The sequence below is a fragment of the Oryctolagus cuniculus genome, chromosome 10, assembly GCF_964237555.1.
Source record: "Oryctolagus cuniculus chromosome 10, mOryCun1.1, whole genome shotgun sequence".
Classification (NCBI taxonomy): domain Eukaryota; kingdom Metazoa; phylum Chordata; class Mammalia; order Lagomorpha; family Leporidae; genus Oryctolagus; species Oryctolagus cuniculus.
Genome location: NC_091441.1, coordinates 98393833 through 98415046, shown reverse-complemented (window position 1 = coordinate 98415046; position 21214 = coordinate 98393833). Strand labels below are relative to the sequence as shown.

The 21214-nt window shown below is 38.8% G+C and overlaps 1 protein-coding gene across 15 annotated transcripts in view; it reads left to right on the top strand.

The window, feature by feature from the left end:
- The window catches only part of DOCK3 (dedicator of cytokinesis 3), a 506159-nt gene that overhangs the window by 258870 nt on the left and 226075 nt on the right, over positions 1-21214 (top strand). For 14 of the 15 annotated variants that reach the window (XM_051852375.2, XM_051852373.2, XM_051852369.2 and 11 more), the window contains exons 6-7: positions 8556-8704; positions 20358-20442. In XM_051852375.2, the coding sequence (XP_051708335.1) occupies positions 8556-8704; positions 20358-20442 (234 nt within the window). The remainder of the gene's footprint in view (positions 1-8555; positions 8705-20357; positions 20443-21214) is intronic. The other variant, XM_051852376.2, reaches the window with a different exon arrangement.

The following is a 21214-nucleotide window of genomic DNA, read 5'->3' as shown; positions in this document are numbered from 1 at the left end:
AACAGGAAATGTTCTGAATAAGTTGCAAGGCTGTTTTTCCTAGTGATGAACTTGAGTGGTGGTGGGAAGTATAGTGGTGAGTTGTAGTTGAGTTCCCAGCACTGTTTTCCCACAGTAGGTAAGATAAAGTCATTTAAAAGGAATAAAGTAAACCAGAGGCAAGATTTAGCACAATAAAATCCCTGCTTGAATATTGAGTTCCTGCATGCCCTTGGAATAATGGCTTTTTTGTGGAATGACTGATCCTGCATCTGTAGAAAACTTACACACAAATGTGTACCTTCTGCCTTTTCCCTTTCTTTGTAGCAGCAGGGTGAATTAAATCCTAAAGGGGCTGGTTGGCAAAGTAGCTGCTATCATTTCTGCCTTGTAGGTACTGTCACCACAATGTGATAGCTATGAATAGACAGACACTATGCTGTAGTCAAGAGACAAAGTTTTCTCCATGGCGTTCCTCAGCTGTGGAATGTGTTTCATTTCTCACTCTGGAAATAAGATGTATAAATGGTCTGGCTTTTTTTGTTGATTCTTAAGGGGATCATTGTACTAAGGCAAATTTGAGTGTTTCCATTTAGTAGTATTTAAAGTAATAAATGTCAGTGGCAGCTGGATTGAGACTCTGCTTTACCTTGTGACTTATAGCAACCCATTTGGTGTAGGGGATGGCAGAGATTGCCTAATTTGATCTGTTTTTAAAAATCCAGTGTGTGTGTGTAGGTGTGTGTATAAATGTGGGCTTCAATTTACTAAAACTACTTGATATTTAATGAAAAGCTTGGAGGTTATTTTAACAGTTCACGGAGTAATGGAATTAACTTTATTTTGGTGTAAACCCTTTCTGATATCCATGCAGTTTTTTGTTGTTGTTGTTGTTATTTTTGTTTTGTTTTCTTATTTTTTAACTTTTATTTAATGAATATAAATTTCCAAAGTACAGCTTATGGATTATAATGGCTTCCCCCTCCCATAACTTCCCTCCCACCCGCAACCCTCCACTCTCCCGCTCCCTCTCCTCTTCCATTCACATCAAGATTCATTTTCAATTCTCTTTATATACAGAAGATCAGTTTAGCATATATTAAGTAAAGATTTCAACAGTTTGCACCCACACAGAAACACAAAGTGTAAAATACTGTTTGAATAATAATTATAGCATTAAATCACAATGTACAGCACATTAAGGACAGAGATCCTACATGAGGAGTAGGTGCACAGTGACTCCTGTTGTTGACTTAACAAATTGACACTCCTGTTTATGGCATCAGTAATCTCCCTATGCTCCAGTCATGAGTTGCCAAGGCTATAGAGGCCTTTGAATTCACTGACTCTGATCATATTTAGACAAGGTCATAGTCAAAGTGGAAGTTCTCTCCTACCTTCAGAGAAAGGTACCTCCTTCTTTGATGACCTGTTCTTTCCACTGGGATCTCATTCGCAGAGATCTTTCATTTAGGTCATTTTTTTTTCCATTTTTTTCTTGGCTTTCCATGCCTGAAATACTCTCATGGGCTCTTCAGCCAGTTCCAAATGCCTTAAGGGCAGATTCTGAGGCCAGAGTGCTGTTTAGGACATCTGCCATTCTATGAGTCTGCTGTGTATCCCTCTTCCCATGTTGGATCATTCTCTCCCTTTTTTATTCTATCAGTTAGTATTAGAAGACACTAGTCTTGTTTATGTGATCCCTTTGACTCTTAGTCCTTTCATTATGATCATTTGCGGACTGAAATCGATCACTTGGACCAGTGAGATGGCGTTGGTGCATGCCACCTTGATGGGATTGAATTGGAATCCCCTGGCATGTTTCTAACTCTACCATTTGGGGCAAGCCCGATTGAGCATGTCCCAAACTGTACATCTCTTCCCTCTCTTATTCCCACTCTTATATTTAACAGGGATCACTTTTCAGTTAAATTTTAACACTTAAGATTGTGTATTAATTACAGAGTTCAACCAATAGTATTAAGTAGAAAAAAATACTAAAAGGGATAAAGTATTAAGTTGTTCATCAACAGTCAGGACAAGGGCTGATCAAGTCATTACATTTCAGGTACTCTGCTAGTTCCCTCAGATCAGGGAAAATGTATGCTATGTATGCTATCTGTCTTTTTGGGACAGGCTTATTTCACTAAGTATAATGGTCTCCAGTTGCGAAAAAAAAAAAAAAAGGCAGGAGAATAGTGTTGAGGAAACAATGAGATGCTAGCAAATATAGACAGACAGTGCAGTGACATTAGAAAGACAGTTTGTGATACGAATGTGAAACTCAGCAAAGAATTAGGGAATCTAATATTAGAACTAAGAACTCAATAAAATAAGGGCTCTACAGACTAATACTTCAAACCCCTTCTTAACATCACCATTCTTTCTTTGTCCAGAAAAAATGTCATCTTTATTACAGTAAATAGTGTCTTGACTGGAATCTCTGCTTTTCTCTTTATCTCTTCAGGGTCAATACTCAGCAGAGCACTGAGAGTGGTGCTTCCAAGATTTATTCATATTACATAATGTTACTACTCCAAATATGCAGCAACTTCCTATCTTCCTTAAAATAAAAGCCAAAGCCCTTCGGCCGGTGCTGCGGCTCACTAGGCTAATCCTCCACCTGCGGCACCAGCACACCAAGTTCTAGTCCCAGTCGGGGCACTGGTTCTGTCCTGGTTGCCCCTCTTCCAGGCCAGCTCTCTGCTGTGGCCCGGGAGTGCAGTGGAGGATGGCCCAAGTGCTTGGGCCTTGCACCCACATGGGAGATCAGGAGAATCACCTGGCTCCTGGCTTCGGATCAGCGCGGTGCGCCGGCCACAGCGCGCTGCCTGTGGTGGCCACTGAAGGGTGAACCAGTGGAAGGAAGACCTTTCTCTCTGTCTCTCTCTCACTGTCCACTCTGCCTATCAAAAAACAAAACAAAACAAACAAACAAACAAACAAAAAACGAAAGCCCTCAACATGGTTTACAAAGGCTCTATCTAATCTGGTCCCTGTTACCTCTCTGTCTGCAATATCACCACTTCCCCCCTTGTTCATTGATTCAAGGTTCATTAACCTCCCTGTTCTTTCGGAACAGGCTGTATCCACTGCTACATCAAGGCCTCTGTAGTTGTTCTTTTAGGCCTGGAAAACTTCCCCTATTTTCTGTCTCTGTGCTCTAGAACAAAAATACCTTCAGAGCAGGGAATTTGGTTCACAGCAAAGTGATAGCACTCAGCAGGTGTGCTCTATATGTTAATTGGTTAAATGAATCAATGAATGCTTTGTACATATGCATGAAATGGATTCCTGTGTATGCTTTGATAGAAAAATAATTCTAACTCTTTTAAGCTTAGACGGGTGGCTTATTTTTTAATAAGCAATGTGTGTGTCACTGCATATCTTCCAGATTTCACTTTTCCAAATGCTGCAGTTTGATTAGGCCTTGCTGCTACTTGAGCTGGCAGGAATTTATAATATCTGCCCTTTTGTAAGAATTGTGTACTGTTAAGGTGCTTATTCACTTTCTTCATTTATTCATCAACTAAAGAAAGGATAAGAAGTTTTTTTGCTGTAATTATAGTTCATGATTCCTGAAGGCTTGATCCCACAATGTGCTGCCTCCTAGGGTGCATTAGTAGGAAGTTGGGTCAGAAGCAGAGTAGTCAGGACACAAAGAAGCACCTCATTATGAGATGCAAGTGGCAAATTAACCCACTATGCTATAATGCCTGCCTCCCCATTACCAATTTTTTTTATCTAAAAACATTTTATTTAAGGAATACAAACTTCATGCATTTCATATTTACAAAGTTAGGAACATAGTGAATCTTCCCACCCCATCCTCCCTCCCATCTGCACTCTCAACCTTCTTCCTCCTCCCTATCTTATCCCCATTCTTATTTTTCACAAAGATCTATTTTGAATTACCTTTATACTCATAAGATTAATGCTACACTCAGAGTTCAAGAAATAGTAGGAAAAAAAACTTCCTCAGCGATAAAGACAAGTTTGTTAATCTGATATATCACATTGGTTGATTCACAAATATTGAACCATCCCAGCATACCAGGGATAAATCCCATTTGGTTCGTGTCGATGATCTTCCTGATGTGTTGTTGGACTTGATTGACTAGTATTTTGTTGAGGATCATTACATCTATGTTCATCAGAGAAATTGGTCTATACTTCTCTTTTCTGTTGTATCTTTTCTCATTTAGGAATTAGGGTGCTGCTGGCTTCATAGAGGTAGCTTAGGAGGATTCTATCCCTTTGAGTTTTTATGAATAGCTTGGGAGAATTGGAATTAGTTCTTTTTTAATTCTCTGTTAGAATTCAACAGTGAAGAAGTACAGTCTTGAGCTTTTCTTTGTTGGTGGACTTTATTACTGATTTAGTCTGCATCTTGGTTATTGGTCTGTTTAGGTTTTCTGTGTTTTCATGTCTCAATTTTGATAGATTGTTTATGTCTAGGAATCTATCCATTTTTTCTACGTTTCCTGATTTGTTGGCATATACTCTTTGTAGTATTTCCTGATGATTCTTTATTTCTGTGGTATCTGTGGTTACATTTCCTTTTTCATCTCTTGTTTTATTGATTTGGCTCTGCTACCTCTTTTTGTAGTTTGTTGGGCCAATGGTGTATCAATTTTTTTTTTCAGAGAACTAGCTCTTCATTTCACTGATCTTTTGTATTTTTTTGTCTAAGTTTTGTTTATTCTCTAATTTTAACGGTTTCTTTTCTCCTACTAATTTTGGGTTTGGTTTGTTGTTGTTTTTCTAGGTTCTTTTTTTTTTTGTCTTGCAAAGGAGATTTTTTTTTTTTTGACAGGCAGAGTGGACAGTGAGAGAGAGAGACAGAGAGAAAGGTCTTCCTTTTGCCGTTGGTTCACCCTCCAATGGCCGCCGCGGCCGGCGCGCTGCGGCCGGCACACCCCGCCGATCCGATGGCAGGAGCCAGGAGCCAGGTGCTTTTCCTGGTCTCCCATGGGATGCAGGGCCCAAGCACCTGGGCCATCCTCCACTGCACTCCCTGGCCACAGCAGAGGGCTGGCCTGGAAGAGGGGCAACCGGGACAGAATCCGGTGCCCCGACCGGGACTAGAACCCAGTGTGCCGGCGCCGCAAGGCGGAGGATTAGCCTAGTGAGCCGCGGCACCGGCCGCAAAGGAGATTTTTTTAATAAATATTATTTATGTTAACATATAATGGGGTTTTTCTAGGTTCTTAAGATGCATTGATAGCTCATTTATTTGGTGCCTTTCCAATTTCTTGAACTAGGCACCAATTGTTAGAAACTTCCCTCTTAACTCTGATTTTTGCTGTATCACATTGTTTTGGTGTGTTATCATCTTCATTCACTTCCAGCAATTTTTTTATTTCTCTTTTGATTTCTTCTATGACGCACTGTTCATTCAGGAGCATGTTTAGTTTCCACGTGTTTGCATGTGTTCTGGAAATTCTTGAGTTGTTGATTGCCAGTTTCATCTCATTGTGGACATTGAATGCATGGTATGATTTATGATTTCCCTTTTTTTTTTTTAATTTGATGAAAATTGCTTCATGGCCTAGCATGTGGTTTATCCCACAGAAAGTTCCATGCACTGGTGAGAAGAATGTATATGCACCTGTGGAATGAAAAGTCTGTAAATATCAATTAGGTCCATTTGGTCCATAGTGTTGATTAGCTCTGTTGTTTCTTTGTTGATTTTCTGTCTGGTTTATCTGTCCATTGCTGAAAGTAGGGTGTTGAAGTTCCCCATTACTATTATATTGAAGTCTGTGTCTCCCTTTAGATCTATTAACATTTGTTTTAATTAGCCAGATGCCCTGTAATTGGGTGCATATAAGTTTATTATAGTCATCTCTTCCTGTTTAATTGATTCCTTTATTATTACATGGTACCCTTCTATGTCTCCTTTAACATGTTTAGTCTTAAAGTCTATTGTCTGTTATTAGGATGGCTACCTAGCTCTTTTTTTGGTTTCTGTTAGCATGGAATATATTTTTTTCCATTCTTTCACTTTCAGTCTGTTTGTATCATTTTTTGTGAGATGTGTTTCTTGTGGGCAACAAACAGGTGGGTCTTGTTTTTTTAATCCATTCAGCCAATCTGTGTCTTTTAACTGGAGAATTTAGGCTGTTTGCATTCAGGGTAACTATTGATAAGTAATGACTTGGCCCTGCCATTTTCTCATAATTATTCCTATTGTTTACTTTGAGTTTACTTTCTACTTTTACTAGGAGATTTTCTGCCTTCACACTCTTTGATAGTGATGACTATGCTTCTGTTTTTCTGTGTAGCACATCGTTATGTTTCTTTTGTAAGGCTGGATAGGTGGTGACAAATTCTTTCAATTTCTGTTTGTTATGGAATGTCTTTATTTCACCTTCATTCCTAAATGAGGCCTTTGTAGGATACAGTATTCTGGGTTGACAGTTTTTTTCTCTTAAGACTTGGACTGTGTCTCTCCTAGCCTGTAGGGTTTCTGATGAGAAGTCAGCTGAGTTTAATAGGTGATCCTCTGGAAGTAATCTGGCATTCCTCTAGTACACATTTTAGAATCTTTTCTTTATGTTCTACTGTTGAAAATTAGGCTGCAATGTGTCATGGTGAAAATCTTTTCTGGTCATGTCTGTTAGGATTTCTGTGTGCTTCTTATACTTGGATGTCCCTTTCGTCTTCCAAACTGGGAAGTTTTCTGAAATTGTTTCACTATATATACCCTATTATCTATTCTCTTTCCACTCCAGGAACTCCTAAGACTCATATGTTGGGTCATTTGACAGTATTCCTTAAATCACTGTTTTTAATTTTTCAAATTTCTTTTTTTTTTTTTTTTTTTTTTGGTCTGACTGGAAGACTTCCAAAGATTTGTCTTCTAGCTTGGATATTCTTTCTTCTGCCTCACCAAATCTGTTGTTAAGGCTTTCCACCGGTTTTCATATGATCTATTGACTTCTTCATTTCTAATATTTCATTTTGATTTCTCTTTAAAATCTCAATTTCATGAGAAAAAATTTCACTAAGTCATGAATCTGTTTCTTTTATTTGTGGATTAACTTCTGATGATTTCTGAATAATCCTATTAGTCTTTTTAATTTTGTCTCTGCCATTTCTCTGCCATTCTATGCGTCTGCTGTGTATCCCGCTTCCCATGTTGGATTGTTCTCTCCTTCTTAATTCTATCAGTTAGTATTAGCATACACTAGTCTTGTTTATGTTATCACTTTGACTCTTAGTCCTATCATTATGATCAATTGTGAACTGAAACTAATCCCTTTGACTAGTAAGATGGCATTGGTACATGCCACCTTGATGGGATTGAATTGGAATCCTCTGGCACATTTCTTATAAGCAGCAAATGGATGGGTTTTGGTTTTTAATCCATTCAGCCAGTCTGTGTCTTTTAACTGGAGAGTTGAGGCCATTTATATTCAGTGTGACTTTGATAAGTAGTGACTTTGCCCTGCCATTTTTCCAACGATATTTCTAATATATACTTTGAACTTCCTGTGATCTTTTACTGAGAGATTTTCTTCCTTTACTTTCTTTCATATTGTTTCTGTGTGTAACACATCTTTAAGCATCTTTTATGTAAAATTATACATATATATATATGTAACAGAAACCTAAATAATTTAAGAATCAAGATTTGACTTGTAGCAAATAGGACTTGAAATGCCTTTTTTTTCTAAAACATCTGCTTAATGATCTTAAGACCATTAAGATGTTTCCACTTAATTTTCTAAAAGTGGCATTTTTCAAGGCAGCCACAGCAGCCTGGAAACAGGCAGGCAGAAGGAGCCATTCCAACATTAGTACAAGCTGCAGAGACTTAATATGCTCCTAGCATGACTGTGAAATGAGTCGGGCTGTAGCCAGCGGATATTGTATGGGTGTATGATCCAGGGATTTTACCAGAAGGAAAAATCTGCATTCCCCGCTGACTTTGAATTTGGGAGGATTGACAGGGTATGGGCACCCACTTATGACTGAGATGCCCCCAGCTTCTCAACATATTATAGGCTGTGACACTAGAGACATATAGCTGTTTAGGAAAGCTAATTAGGAACCTAGATGAGACCTAGAAAGCAAGAGTGAATCTCACTCTAGGGACTGTGGTTCTATATGGAAACCTTAGTTGCTTCTGAATAGGACAAATGATTCTCCCTCTCCTAACTTAAATATACTTTGTGGAGGACACAGAAATACTGCCATATGGGTGAAGTCTTTGTTCTTAACATGTGTTGTGACTTGTGAGACAAAATAGCTCCAGGCTGTTGTGAAACCTTCTGTTCTATTTAATACCTTCAATTTACTAGAAAAATGAGTAGTCCGTGATAATAGAGATAAGTGGAACTTTTGCATGAGCCACATCAGTTTTGCTGCTTTGTTCATTGTCACTATATAAAGATATATAAACAGGAACAAAGGGCAATTTTTAAGACCTTTATATAAACTTCTCTTTACATTGCCTTTATAGTTCAGAGAAATGAGCACTCTTCATAGTTTAACTCTTTCTCTTTCTCTTTTCATTCCTTTTTCATATCCCCTTTGCATTTCAACCAACATCAAATATGTTCTTTCAGAAACACAAAGTAGATCTTTTCTACAAACTTCGCCATGTGATGAATGAACTTATTGACCTGCGAAGGCAGCTCCTGTCTGGTCACCTGACTCAGGATCAGGTGCGAGAGGTTAAGCGACACATCACTGTACGTCTGGACTGGGGTAATGAGTAAGTATTAATATTATTTGGGCATTTAAGTTTCATTTGTAATAACTCAGTCCTCATAGATCCTAACTTGATCAAAATTTCTCTTTAATAATTAAAAGTTAATGTTATATTCTCCACTAAGATTGCATCATTTTTGTTAGATATAGTTATTTCTTCTAATTAGCAAAAGATATCATTAGTTCTAGTCACTGAAACTCATTTAGCTTCCATTTCACTTCTGGAAAAAAGAGTTAAGAATTGGACTTGTAGTACATGTTGGGATGCAATGGATTACATTGCTGCTTGGGATATGTGGGTCCCATATTAGAGTGTCTTACATTGAGTCCCCCCTCTGCTTCCTGTCCAGCTTCCTGCTAATGCACCTGGGAGATAACAGTTGATGACTCAAGTACTTGAACCCTTGTTACTAATGTGGAAGACCCAGATGAGATTTCTGGCTCTTAGCTTCAGCCTGGCCCAGTGTCAACTTCTGTGGGCGTTTAGATAGTGATCCAGTGGATGAAAGATATTCATTCATTCTCTCTCTCTCTCTCTCTCCCCCCCTCTCCCTCTTTCTCCCTCTCTCCCTCTCTCCCTCTCTCTCTCTCTCTCTCTCCCCTCCTCTTCTCTCCCCCTCTCTCTCCCTCCCTCCCTCTCCCTCTCTCTTGTTTTCCCTCTCTTTCTCTCTCCCCCTCCCTCCCTCCTTCCTTCCTTTTCACCCTCCCTCTCTTTGTCGCTCTGCCTTTCAAACAAATAAAAGTGAATAAATAGGGGCGCCGGATTCTGTCCCGGTTGCCCCTCTTCCAGGCCAGCTCTCTGCTGTGGCCCGGGAGTGCAGTGGAGGATGGCCCAGGTGCTTGGGCCCTGCACCCCATGGGAGACCAGGAAAAGCACCTGGCTCCTGGCTCCTGCCATCGGATCAGCGCGGTGCACCGGCCGCAGCGCGCCGGCCGCGGCGGCCATTGGAGGGTGAACCAACAGCAAAAGGAAGCCCTTTCTCTCTGTCTGTCTCTCTCTCACTGTCCACTCTGCCTGTCAAAAAATTAAAAAAAAAAATTTGAAGCTCTTTAAAAAAAAAAGTGAATAAATAAACATTTTAAAAAGTAAATTATTGGATTAGATTATCCTTTGAGGTCTCTTCCAGCTCAAATTCCTTAATTCTAGACCTTTCTAATCAGAATATGCTTTTAAAATTATCTTGTAATGCTCTTTTGAAGATATGAATTCAGTGTCCTTTCCACCTTTTAGCTATTCAGTGAATCTGAATTGGCATAATCTACAAATGGAGACCATACATTTTTACTTCAGGATATTCGTAACTATCTTGTCATTAAAAAATAGTCTTCTATTTTGGTAGTGGAATCGATGATTTCCTATTGCCATAGAAGTAAAATTCAAAGACATACTCATGAGAAATTAGAGTAGATATTATTCAGATTTTGTTTCTTTCCAGATTTAATAATTGGTAAATTTTCAAGTGCTTATTCTTTTAAAATTAGGTCCATTGAAGTTTTATATGAGCAGGTTGCTTCCTACTTAATAAGTATATATAGCCTAAGTATATTTAAATTTGTGTTTTTAGCTCTTCTCCCTCTCAAGTCATCAATGTTAGGAGGCCCACTTAATAAATGAGACTTGTGAACTGTTTTTGGAATCTGGACAGTAGATAGGTGGAAGATTAGTGATAAGAGAAGCCCAGCAAAGGTGGAGGAAACTTGAGCTAATGAGGCCATTCTGACCTGCAGGTCCCAGAGTCATGGGGTGAGGGACAAATGGGCTTTGGAGCTTATGAAGGGATTTGGGGGCAAGCATTTTACAGTGCCACTTGGGATGCCTGCATCCCATATCACAGTACCTGGGTTCAGGTCCTGGCTCTGCTTCTGCTTCTAGCTTCCTGCTAATGTGCCCCATGGAAGGTAGCAGGTGATGATTCAAGTAGTTGAGTCCTTACCAGTTGGGAGTCCTAGGCTAAGTTCTTGGCTCCTGGCTTTAGGCTGGCCCAGTTCTGGCAGTTGTGAGTATATTCTCCTTGTCTCTCTCTGTCTGTCTGTCTCTCTCTCCCTCTCTCTGAATTTGAAATAAAACTGAAAATACATAAATAAAGTGTTTTATGGACTTGGCTTAAAAATATATGTAAGGGAATGGATATTTAGCCTGGCAGTTAAGATACCAAGACCCACGTTGAAATACCTGGGTGTGCTTCCTTACTGTGGCTCCTTACTTCAGGATCCTGCTAATGCACATCCTGGTAGTCAGTGGTGATGGCTTGGATAATTGGGTTCCTGACACCTACGTGAGAGACCTGGATTGAGTTCCAGTTTTGACCCAGGCAGGCTGTTGCAGGCATTTGGAACGTAAACCAGTGGATAGGAGCCCTGCTTGTCTGTCAGTCTCTCTTTCTCTCTGTGTTTCTTTAAATCAAAAAAAAAAATTTTTTTTTTAAATTTTTAAAAATCCGTATAAAGAGTAACCTACCCCTATGAACAGAATGCCTTCCTGGATGTTTCTCCTTCAGATAAACAAAATACAAAAGCCAGCGTTCTAGGTGATAAGAAGGCAACCAGAGTGTGAACTGGGACCTTATCACAAAGACCTCTGCATTGTGGTTTAAGGGTTTCAAAGTATAATGACCAGAACATTTCAAGTGACCAGGAAGGGAAGCTTGTCAATCACTCACCTATGGACAGAACCCCTTGTGTGTGTGTGTGTGTGTGTGTGTGTGTGTGTGGAAGGAATATTTATATGGATGTCATTTTAATAAATAAAAATCAGAAACACACTTCTTCCTGTGTTCCCTGTTACTCCTATTCCCCTTTCCCTGCTTTCTATCGCTAACCTCCAGACATTTCTTCTCTTTGTACTTCTTTTCCTCAACCCCATCTGCCTCCTGCACCCTATTTTCTACTTTACCCAATAGAAAATATAGTCACTTAAAAGCCTAAGCAAGAACTTTGTAGATCTGTTATTATTAAAGGAAAAAGACCTGTTGCTCCCACACCATAGGACTGTTCTCTAATTCTTGCTTTGCTAATTTGAACTGTCATTCCTGTTTTGAAATGAGATGGTATAATGTAAAAATAGTCATTTTATACCATTTGAGTATGTAAAAATGATTATTTCACACAAAAGCTTAGCAGTACTAACCATGTTCAGTGTTCTCATTTTATGCCCCAATATTTCCATACTTCTTGTTTCACCTCTTTTAGAAGTGCCATGAAATGTTGAAGCTTAGCACATATGTGTTGGATTTACCATCAATGATTGCTTGATGTATTTTAATGTTTAAATTGATGTAATTAAATATTCATATATGATTTAAAACTTGTATGCTTTTTGTAAGCTCTTGCACAGACATTATAGGGCTGGCTTTTCAGAATTTATTTTACAGGCTATTAATAACTATTAGTAGTTTATTGAATGTATACCTCCATCACTGTGGTAAGCGCATAATCTTACCTGTTAGATATCCTCTCATAATGAAATGCTGCTGTGCACTTCCAAGATAGAAGCTCCATTTTTACCTAGTGAGGAAATTAAGGCTCAGAAGTACATTTCCCAGCCTTCCACAGTGAGTAGTAGAGCTGGTGTTTGTACCTGGAACTGATTCCCAAGCCTATATACTTTTGGCAGGACCTTACCATCTCTCTGATTATTTGTGAATGTGAAAATAAATCCAGGCAACTTATTGTAGTCTTTATGCTATTTAATCTTTTTCTACTCTCCAAATGTGAATACTGTATGTCCTACTATATATATGTGTGCATATGTGTGTGTGTATGTATGTAATTTAACGTTCAGTTAGAACTTGCAAGTATAAAATGGATCCTGTTTAGAGCTTAGATACAGAACTATCCACAGCTATATAATAATAATTTTTGTTTCTTAAAATTAAGAACTATTTATTTGACAAAAACATCAAAAATTGAAGTAATAAGTTGGTATAGCTTGCATTTGTTAGACTGTTTGGATATGTAGACTCTGTATGTAAAAAGTTATTAAAAGTTATCAAGTAGAGAACAACACTCATAATTTTGTGTTCTTATATGTTTTGGAACTATAGGAAATACAGAAAGGGCATGAAACAAAGTGTTCAGATTAACTAGTCCTTTCTCTGCTCAAATATGCTAAACATAAAATAAGTCAGTTAATCTTATCTGTTAGGAAAAGAGTCGCAGAATAGAGAGGAGACATTGTACAAATTTACAGCCAGACCGAATTAATTCACAGAAAATAAATCCGTAGAGGTGGGTGACCAACTGCCTGCGTGCACATTGATAGAACACATGAAAGAAGGCCAAGACCCCCAGGGGACGGGCTTTTTATATTTTAGGAAGGTTGGGTTGGGGGTGGGATATGGAGCAGCAGACAGAGGGGGAATTCTTGGAAAAGGGCGTTCAGGTGTTCTGAGCAACTGGTCTTTCAGGTGTCTATGGGAGGTGGGGTATGAAGGCAATAGATGTGGAACCCAATTGAGATTCAAGGGCAAGAAATACATTCCAGTGTTTATCTGTTTTGGGCAATGAGGGAGCATCGCTGAGGCTTATGTCCTTGTTCCATCAATATCTACTCCAAGCGAATTATAAAAATTTTATCTAGGAATGTAATTTTAATTCGTTAATATTTTCAATACCTTCCATAATTATATTGGCAAGTTTTGCTCAGTGTCTAATTTTTTCACTACAGTAAACACAGTATAGCTAAATTAAAATTGTAAATAACTCAGGACTGACACAGCTCAGTTAATTTCTGCCTTAGAAAAATACCTAAGTAAGAAATGCTAGATTTATTTATTTTTATTTAAAAGGCAGAGGTAGAGAAAGAGAGAGAGAGAGAGAGACTTCCATCTGATGGTTCACTCCCCAGATAGCCATAACGCCTGGAACTACGTCGATCCGAAGCCAGGAATCAGTAGACTCCTCCTGGTCTCCCACATGAGGCAGGGGCCCAAGGACTTGGACCATCTTCTATTGCTTTCCCAGGTCATAGCAGAGAGCTGGATTGGAAGTAGAGCAGCCAGACTCAAACTGGCACCCCTAATAGGATGCCTGCACTGCAGGCAGAGGCTTTACCTGCTAAGCCACAGTGTTGGCCCTTGCTTTATTCTTAGTATAATTCATAGAAATTTTTTTTTTTTAGCTAGAAAGTGCCAATTTGAAGAAAATGTAGATATTTTGTATATTTTTGTTTAATTAAAATGATGTTTCTGTGGATTGTGGTTCAAATGAAATACTTGGTATCTTTTTAAAAAATTGTATTTATTTGTAAAGCAGGGAGGGACGGCGGGGTGGGGGGGGGGTAGGTCTTCCAGCTGCTGGTTCACTTTCTAATGCATGCAATAGCTGGGTTTGGGCCAGGCTGAAGCCATGCTCCTGGAATGCCATTCTGATCTCCTGGAATGCCTGGATTCCAAGTACTTGAGCCATCGCTTTGTGGTCTCCCACAGTATGCATTGGCAGGAAACTGGATCAGAGGCAGAGTTGGGCTCAGACTCAAATATTATAATATGGGATATGCGTATCCCAGATGGTAAAATTCACCGCTGTGCCAAATGCCTACCCTGAAATAATTTGTGTCTTTTTATTATAAAGTCACAAAATATAGGACAGATCACTAATATACCATTACAATTCAAGTTCTTCTGTTATTTCTTTCTCATTCTTCATCATTTTTCATTCCCTCCTTCCTTTTCTACTTTCTGTGTCAGATGTTCACATACCCTAACCCATCCATAGTCTATTCTTCCCACTGAGTTTATGTCCTTCACCAAGGGAATTACTGTTTGAGTAACCAACAACAGCAGTTGTTTGGTTTCCTCTGAGCATACTTTTAGCTAGGACCCGGAAAGATTAATGACTCAGTATTTTGTCTTTGAGGGATGATCATACTTTCCAGCTTCAGGACATCTGAAATTAGCAAAAACTAAGAGAACTTAAGTTGTAACCTTATTCCTTAAATCATCCAATATTAATTATATTCTAATTATTTTCTATGTTCTATGGTTCAGATGAAGAACCCTAAAAGAAAAACATAGAATATGGAACATCAAAACAAAATATAAAATTTAGAATTTCTCTCTCTCTCTCTTTTTTTTTTTTTTTTTTTTTTTTGACAGGAAGTTAGAGAGAGAGACAGAGAGAAAGGTCTTCCTTTTCCTTTGGTTCACCCCCCAAATGGCCACTACAACCGGCGCACTGCACCAATCCGAAGCCAGGAGCCAGGTGCTTCCTCCTGGTCTCCCATGCGGGTGCAGGGCCCAAGCACTTGGGCCATCCTCCACTGCCTTCCTGGGCCACAGCAGAGAGCTGGACTGGAAGAGGAGCAACTGGGACAAAACCGGTGCCCCAACTGGGACTAGAACCCGGGGTGCTGGCGCCACAGGCAGAGGATTAGCCTAGTGAGCTGGGGCACCGGCCCTAGAATTTCATACAAAGATTCAGGACCTCAGGTAGCTAACATCTAAAAGAATATACGATCATGAGTATGTCTCTCATTCACAGCTGTGTCAAGCTCAGTGTGAACATAGTACAAAATAGGTTCTAATAAATATTTACTGAATTACTGAAGTGAATGAATGATCAATGATAAGTAAGGGAAGACTATTTTGTGACAATTATTCACGTAAGCAGTTAGTGATAAATCTCAGTTCCATAGTGCATTTATGTATTTTTTTAAAGATTTATTTTTATTTATTTGAAAGAGTTACAGAGAAAAGTAGAGACAGAGAGGGAGGTTTTCCATCCGCTGGTTCACTCCCCAGATGGCTGCAATGGTTGGAGCTGCACTGATCCAAAGCCAGGAGCCAAGAGCTTCTTCCAGGTCTCCCACATGGGTGCAAGGACCCAAAGACTTGGGCCATCTTCTACTGCTTTCCCAGGCCATAGCATATCAGAGAGCTGGATTGGAAGAGGAGCAGCTGGGACTAGAACCGGCACCCATATGGGATGCTGGCACTTCAGGCCAGGGCTTTAACCTGCTGGCCATAGCGCTGGCCCTGAATGTATTGATATGCATCAGTGTTTACCCCCTGCTTATGTTCATCAGGTTGAAGTTTTTTTTAATTCATTTATCTCTTTGATCATAATCCCTGTATTTCAAGCAATATTTTGACTATTTATATTATATATAAACATAATAATTATAACAGCAATAGCAATTCCCGATTTTAGACACTGTTCACATTGTTACATATGGATTAATCCTCACAGCAGCTTATGATAGTAGCTCAGACAGTGTGGCCTGGTGGAAGGGCCAGGATAAAAATTTGACAATCTGACATGTTGCTGATTACTCTGCTGGACTGGCTATGTGCTGTGAGGATAGAAAAGAAATCATGTTGACTATTTCCTGCACTTACTATTTGCTATTCTCAGAGTAAACTGTGGAAAGAAATAGCCAGCAGCCTCTTTTTCAGGATGAAATTTGTAGTGAACATTGTTTTGCTTCTTACCATGCAATATGTCTGCCTTCTTCCATTGAGAATAGTTGCCAATTAAACTTTTGCAAACCACCATTCTTCCATTAAAGATGGTTTTAGTAGGAGTTCAGTTTTTTATTTTTACCAATTAATCATGCTGTTACTCCCTAAGATAGTGAAATTGAGAAACTGAAAGGTACTATACTCTAGCTACTCTTAAAAGAGGGAAAGCACTCTACTCTTATGAGGGAATTAGCATGATAAGAACATATGCATAGCAAAACAATATAGTATATTCCCTGCATCCAATATCGTTGGTTTGGTTCTTAATATGTGTAGGGTGTCGTGGTTGGTTTATGGGTGGGTCATCACCTAGACAAGGAACTAAAGGTACCATAATGCTAAGACTATTTACATGGATGACAGTCTCCAAAAGGCCCATTACTGAGTACACTGAACTACCAAGAGCATATATGCTCCCTCAGTACTCTACTGGCCCTACTGACTCAGATGCCATCTGGATTTTCTTAAGCTGTTATGTCTAAAACATGTATTTTGATTGGATTGTTTGCTCAATTCTTTTTTATTTTTTTAAAATATATTATTTCATATACAGTCAGCCCTCCATATTTATGGGTTTTTCATCGACAGATTCAACCAACTGCATTGTATTAATGTTATAAGTAATCTGGAGATGATTTCGTATGTACAGTAGGATGTACATCAATCACTCTGTAAACACTATACCATTTTATATAAATAACTTGAGCTTCTCCTGATTCTAATATTCATGAAGGGTCCTGGAACTAATCTTCCACAGATAGCAAGGGATGCATGTATATTTTTGGAACTCTAGTGATTAAATAATGTATATGAAATGTTATCTCTTTTTTATGAATGTTTAAATGGCATGATTACAGAAAATTTGGAAAATGTTTTTTTCTTAAAGATTTATTTATTTGAAAGGCTGAGTTAGAAAGAGGCAGAGAGAGAGAGGGAGGGAGGGGGGGATCGAGAGTTCTTCTATTCACTGGTTCACTCCCAGATGGCTGCAACAGCTGTAGCTGGGCTGATCTGAAGCCAGGAGCCAGGAGCTTTTTCTGGTCTCCCAGTTAGATGCAAGGGCCCAACAACTTGGGCCATCTTCCACTGCTTTCCCAGGCCAAGGATTGGAAGTGGAACAGCTGGGACTTGAACCGGTGCCCATATGGGAAGCTGGCACTGCAAGCAGCTGCCTTACCTGCTGTGCCACAGTACTGGCCCCTGGAAAATATTTTAAAAGATCAGTTTTATAATTCGAGTTTCCTAATACTAATATCATTTTTGTGATCTTTCTACTTTTGTCCCACATTTATATAAAATATCTATTCCTGCAAAATTATTTTTATCATATAAATTTATATTAGAAGAGGTATAGAAAGAAATGCTGTAGCTCTCTTTGCTGTCCATTGACACTGCTGCCTTTGTATGCCCTCAGTGTTAAAAGCGAATGACCTAGGGACTGGCACTGTGGTACAGCAGGTTAAAGCAGTGGGTTAAAGCCCCAGCCTACAGCACTGGCATCCCATGTGGGCGCTGGTTCTAGTCCCAGCTGCTTCTCTTCTGATCCAGCTCTCTGCTATGACCTGGGAAAGCAGTAAAGGATGGCTCAAGTCCTTGGGTCTCTGCACCCTTGGAAGACCCAGAGGAAGCTCCTGGCTCCTGAATTTGGATTGGCTCAGCTCCAGCCATTGCAGCCATTTGGGAGTGAACCAGTTTTTGGAAGACCCCTCTCTCTCTCTCTCTCTCTCTCCCTCTCTCTATAACTCTGTCTTTCAAATAAATAAAATTTTTTAAAAAAAAATCTAATAGCCTGGAACTGTGTCAGAAAAATCAAGAATTCTTAATAGTAACTGATGAAATGTAGGCTTTATTGACTTAAGAATGCAGGATCCCAGTGGCAGAGAAATAAAATATCTTATAGGTTTAAATGCCTTAACTTCAATAATCAGACAAATTCAATGGCATAATTTTACTGTAAACTGTAAACTATTGTAGTTAAAACCCTTAGTATATTACTGAACTTATTATTATGTAAACTTTGAGGTCTTTTTTCAGTATTTAGTAGCAAAAAATTTTTTCTCTTTAAAAACTTGTAATTTTCAGTTCTGGCATGGCAATATAGTAAGTAAAGCTGCTGCCTATGACACTGGCATCCCATATGGGCACCAGTTTATGACCCAGCTGCTGCACTTCCAATCCAGCTCCCTACTAATGACCTGTGCAAAACAGCCTCTGCCACCCATGTGGGAGACCTAGAAGAAGATCCTGGCTTTTGGCTTTGGCCTGGCCTAGCCCTGACTATTACAGCCACCTGGAGTGAACCAGCAGATGGACGATCTCTCTCTGTCTCTCCCTGTCTTTTTGTAACTCTGATGTTCAAATAAATAAGTAAAGCTTTTTAAAAATTTATGATTTTCTATTGAAAGGAAATGTAAGTTATCCTTTAATGCAAGTTATGGTATATATGTAATATGTTGCTTGTAAAGGATAATGCCAATTATCCTTTAGTAGAAAAGTACTTTCATCCTTTAAAAGAATTACATGTTTTTCTTTTATATTGCCTGCTAGAAAGTGTACATCTAAATTTTAATTCTTAATCATAATAACCATTTTATCCTATGTGATTAGTATGTTTGCATGTATCTTCTTCATATAGGTTTGATTTTCATTTTTTATCAATCTTATTTTGATTTGTTTAGCCTCTTCAGATATTTTCCTATAAATAGGGTATAAATTTTAAATAAAGTTTGTCTGCATTTTGGATGTACTTCTGACTATTTTAAATGAGTGGCAGTTTTATGTACAGAGAGCCTATAGAGTTGGTTTTGCTAGAATATTCTAAAAATAGTTCATAGTATAGTTGAAAAAACAAGAAATAATTTCTCTTTCCATTGTCCCATGGGATACTTTTGCCAGACATAATAATTCATAGCCCTTGTTTTGAAGTAGGATAGCTGCAGAGCATCTCTGAGACCCTAATGAGAGGTGAATATATCTTCTCCTTAGGAAAAAAAAAATCAGATGTGAACACGCACTCATCCAGAGTCTAAAGCAGTAACAGTCCCATAACCCCTTATCACTGCATTGAACTCCATATTTAAAGCTGTTGTCCTAGATCACGGAAAAGGAGCTAACATTTTTCTTTAGAGATTTTTATTTATTTATTTGAGAGGTAGAGCTATAGACAGAGAAGAAAGACAGAAATGTCTTTCATCTGCTGGTTCACTCCCCAAATGACCCAAATGGCTGGAGCTGGGCCAACCTGAAACCAGGAGTCAGGAGCTTCTTCCAGGTCTCCCATGAGAGTGCAAGGGTCCAAGCACTTGGACCATCTTCCACTGCTTTCCCAGGCCATAGGCAGAGAGCTGGATTGGAAGAGGAGCAGCCAGGACATGAACCAGTGCCCATATGGGATGCCTGTGCTGCAGGCAGAGGCTTAGCCTGCTGTGCCCTAGTGTCAGCCCCAGGAGCTAACATTTGTTAAATGCAAGCTGTGCACCATACTTGAAACCAAGAGTTCTCACTGTGCCTAGAGTTATTTCCACTGCCTAATACTGCCACCCAGTCAGCCATTAATTACTGCTATTTCTTTCTGTCCAAAATTATAGTAGATCTTTTAAATACTGTTGTCTCAAGAAATCACACTCCTTGGTTAAACTTCTTGTGAATGTTTCTTAAGATATTGGTGCTAATACATAATCAGGTCTTTACTACTATTAGTTAAACTAATTTTGAAATAAAACTTGACCAAGACATACATCACTTTGAGTTTAGTATCTTTTTTAGATAGTTTTTATGTATTGACTTTGAATTACAAATCTACTTGATCACTCTGAATAATTTTGTCATCCCAGTGAAAGTAATGTGTGACTGAACCTCGAACGTACCTGTAGGCTGGAGTGAAAGAGAAAAATAAACATGGCTTTTTAAGGATGATTTAAAAAAATCCATGCTTAAAGATCTTAAGCACTCTTAGAAAAACAGTATTGAATGAAACCTTTTTATCATCACAAATGGAATGACTTGACTGGAATTGTGTCAGACTTAGAATCCCTCACCTTGTTAATGAATAAGTGAATAAAATTAGATGTTGCTGGATAAAGGCATGTTAATGCTAGTGCAGTGTCTGAACCTCTGTCCACAATATCTAGATGGTAAAGGTTCCCAGGCACATACATGAGGACATGGCATGCTGAATGTGGTCTTTATCTTTACTAGGCATTTGGGCCTGGACCTGGTGCCCCGGAAGGACTTTGAAGTAGTGGATTCAGATCAAATTAGTGTCTCAGATCTCTATAAGATGGTAAGTAACCTAACGATGGGTAGCTTGTTCACATATTCCTCATTTTTTTCTCCTTTGTTATTTTCCTTTATGATATTATGAAACAGTATTTCTAAAAATGTTCCCTTTCCTCTATTCCATTATATTTAAGGAGTCTTCCTTATTCCTACAGTACATATAACACTTGCTTTTCAAATGGAAACACTGTGTTGCGATGCTGGGCTCACTGTACTGTTCAGGGATCACTTCTCTCTTGATTTTGATGGTGAAAAGAGCTCCACTATCCTGCAGAAGTTACAAACATTATGTTGCTACCTCCATGTCTTAGGAAGAGAAGGTGGTTGAAGCTGGAAAGAGCCAGTTATTGGCTAATGCAGTGATTAACCCTACAAATAATGTACCAGTCTTTCTAGAGAAACAGGACCTGATATATCCTTGGATTTATGTTGGCTTGGCTGATGCCCAGGATTACATTTTACAGAAGAAGTAACTAACAAAAAAGATACAACTTTTAAAATAAAGCAAATAAAGAACAGAAACCTGAGGTAACAGTTAAACTTATGCTAAGGGTATAGGTAAGACCTCACTTTGAAGTGTATTTATGGGTGAGAATTACAAATTTTAAAATCTCTTCAAGAAAATAGAATATTTTTATGAAACAGGTTCCAGGTAATCTGTGTGACTGTAGACCAACAGAAGTTTACCTAAATGATTTATGCATTAGACTGGCAAGTGCTTCTGCATATTTGCTTGTGTACGTAAGCGCTGGCATGTTGTGATTACTTTATGCTGT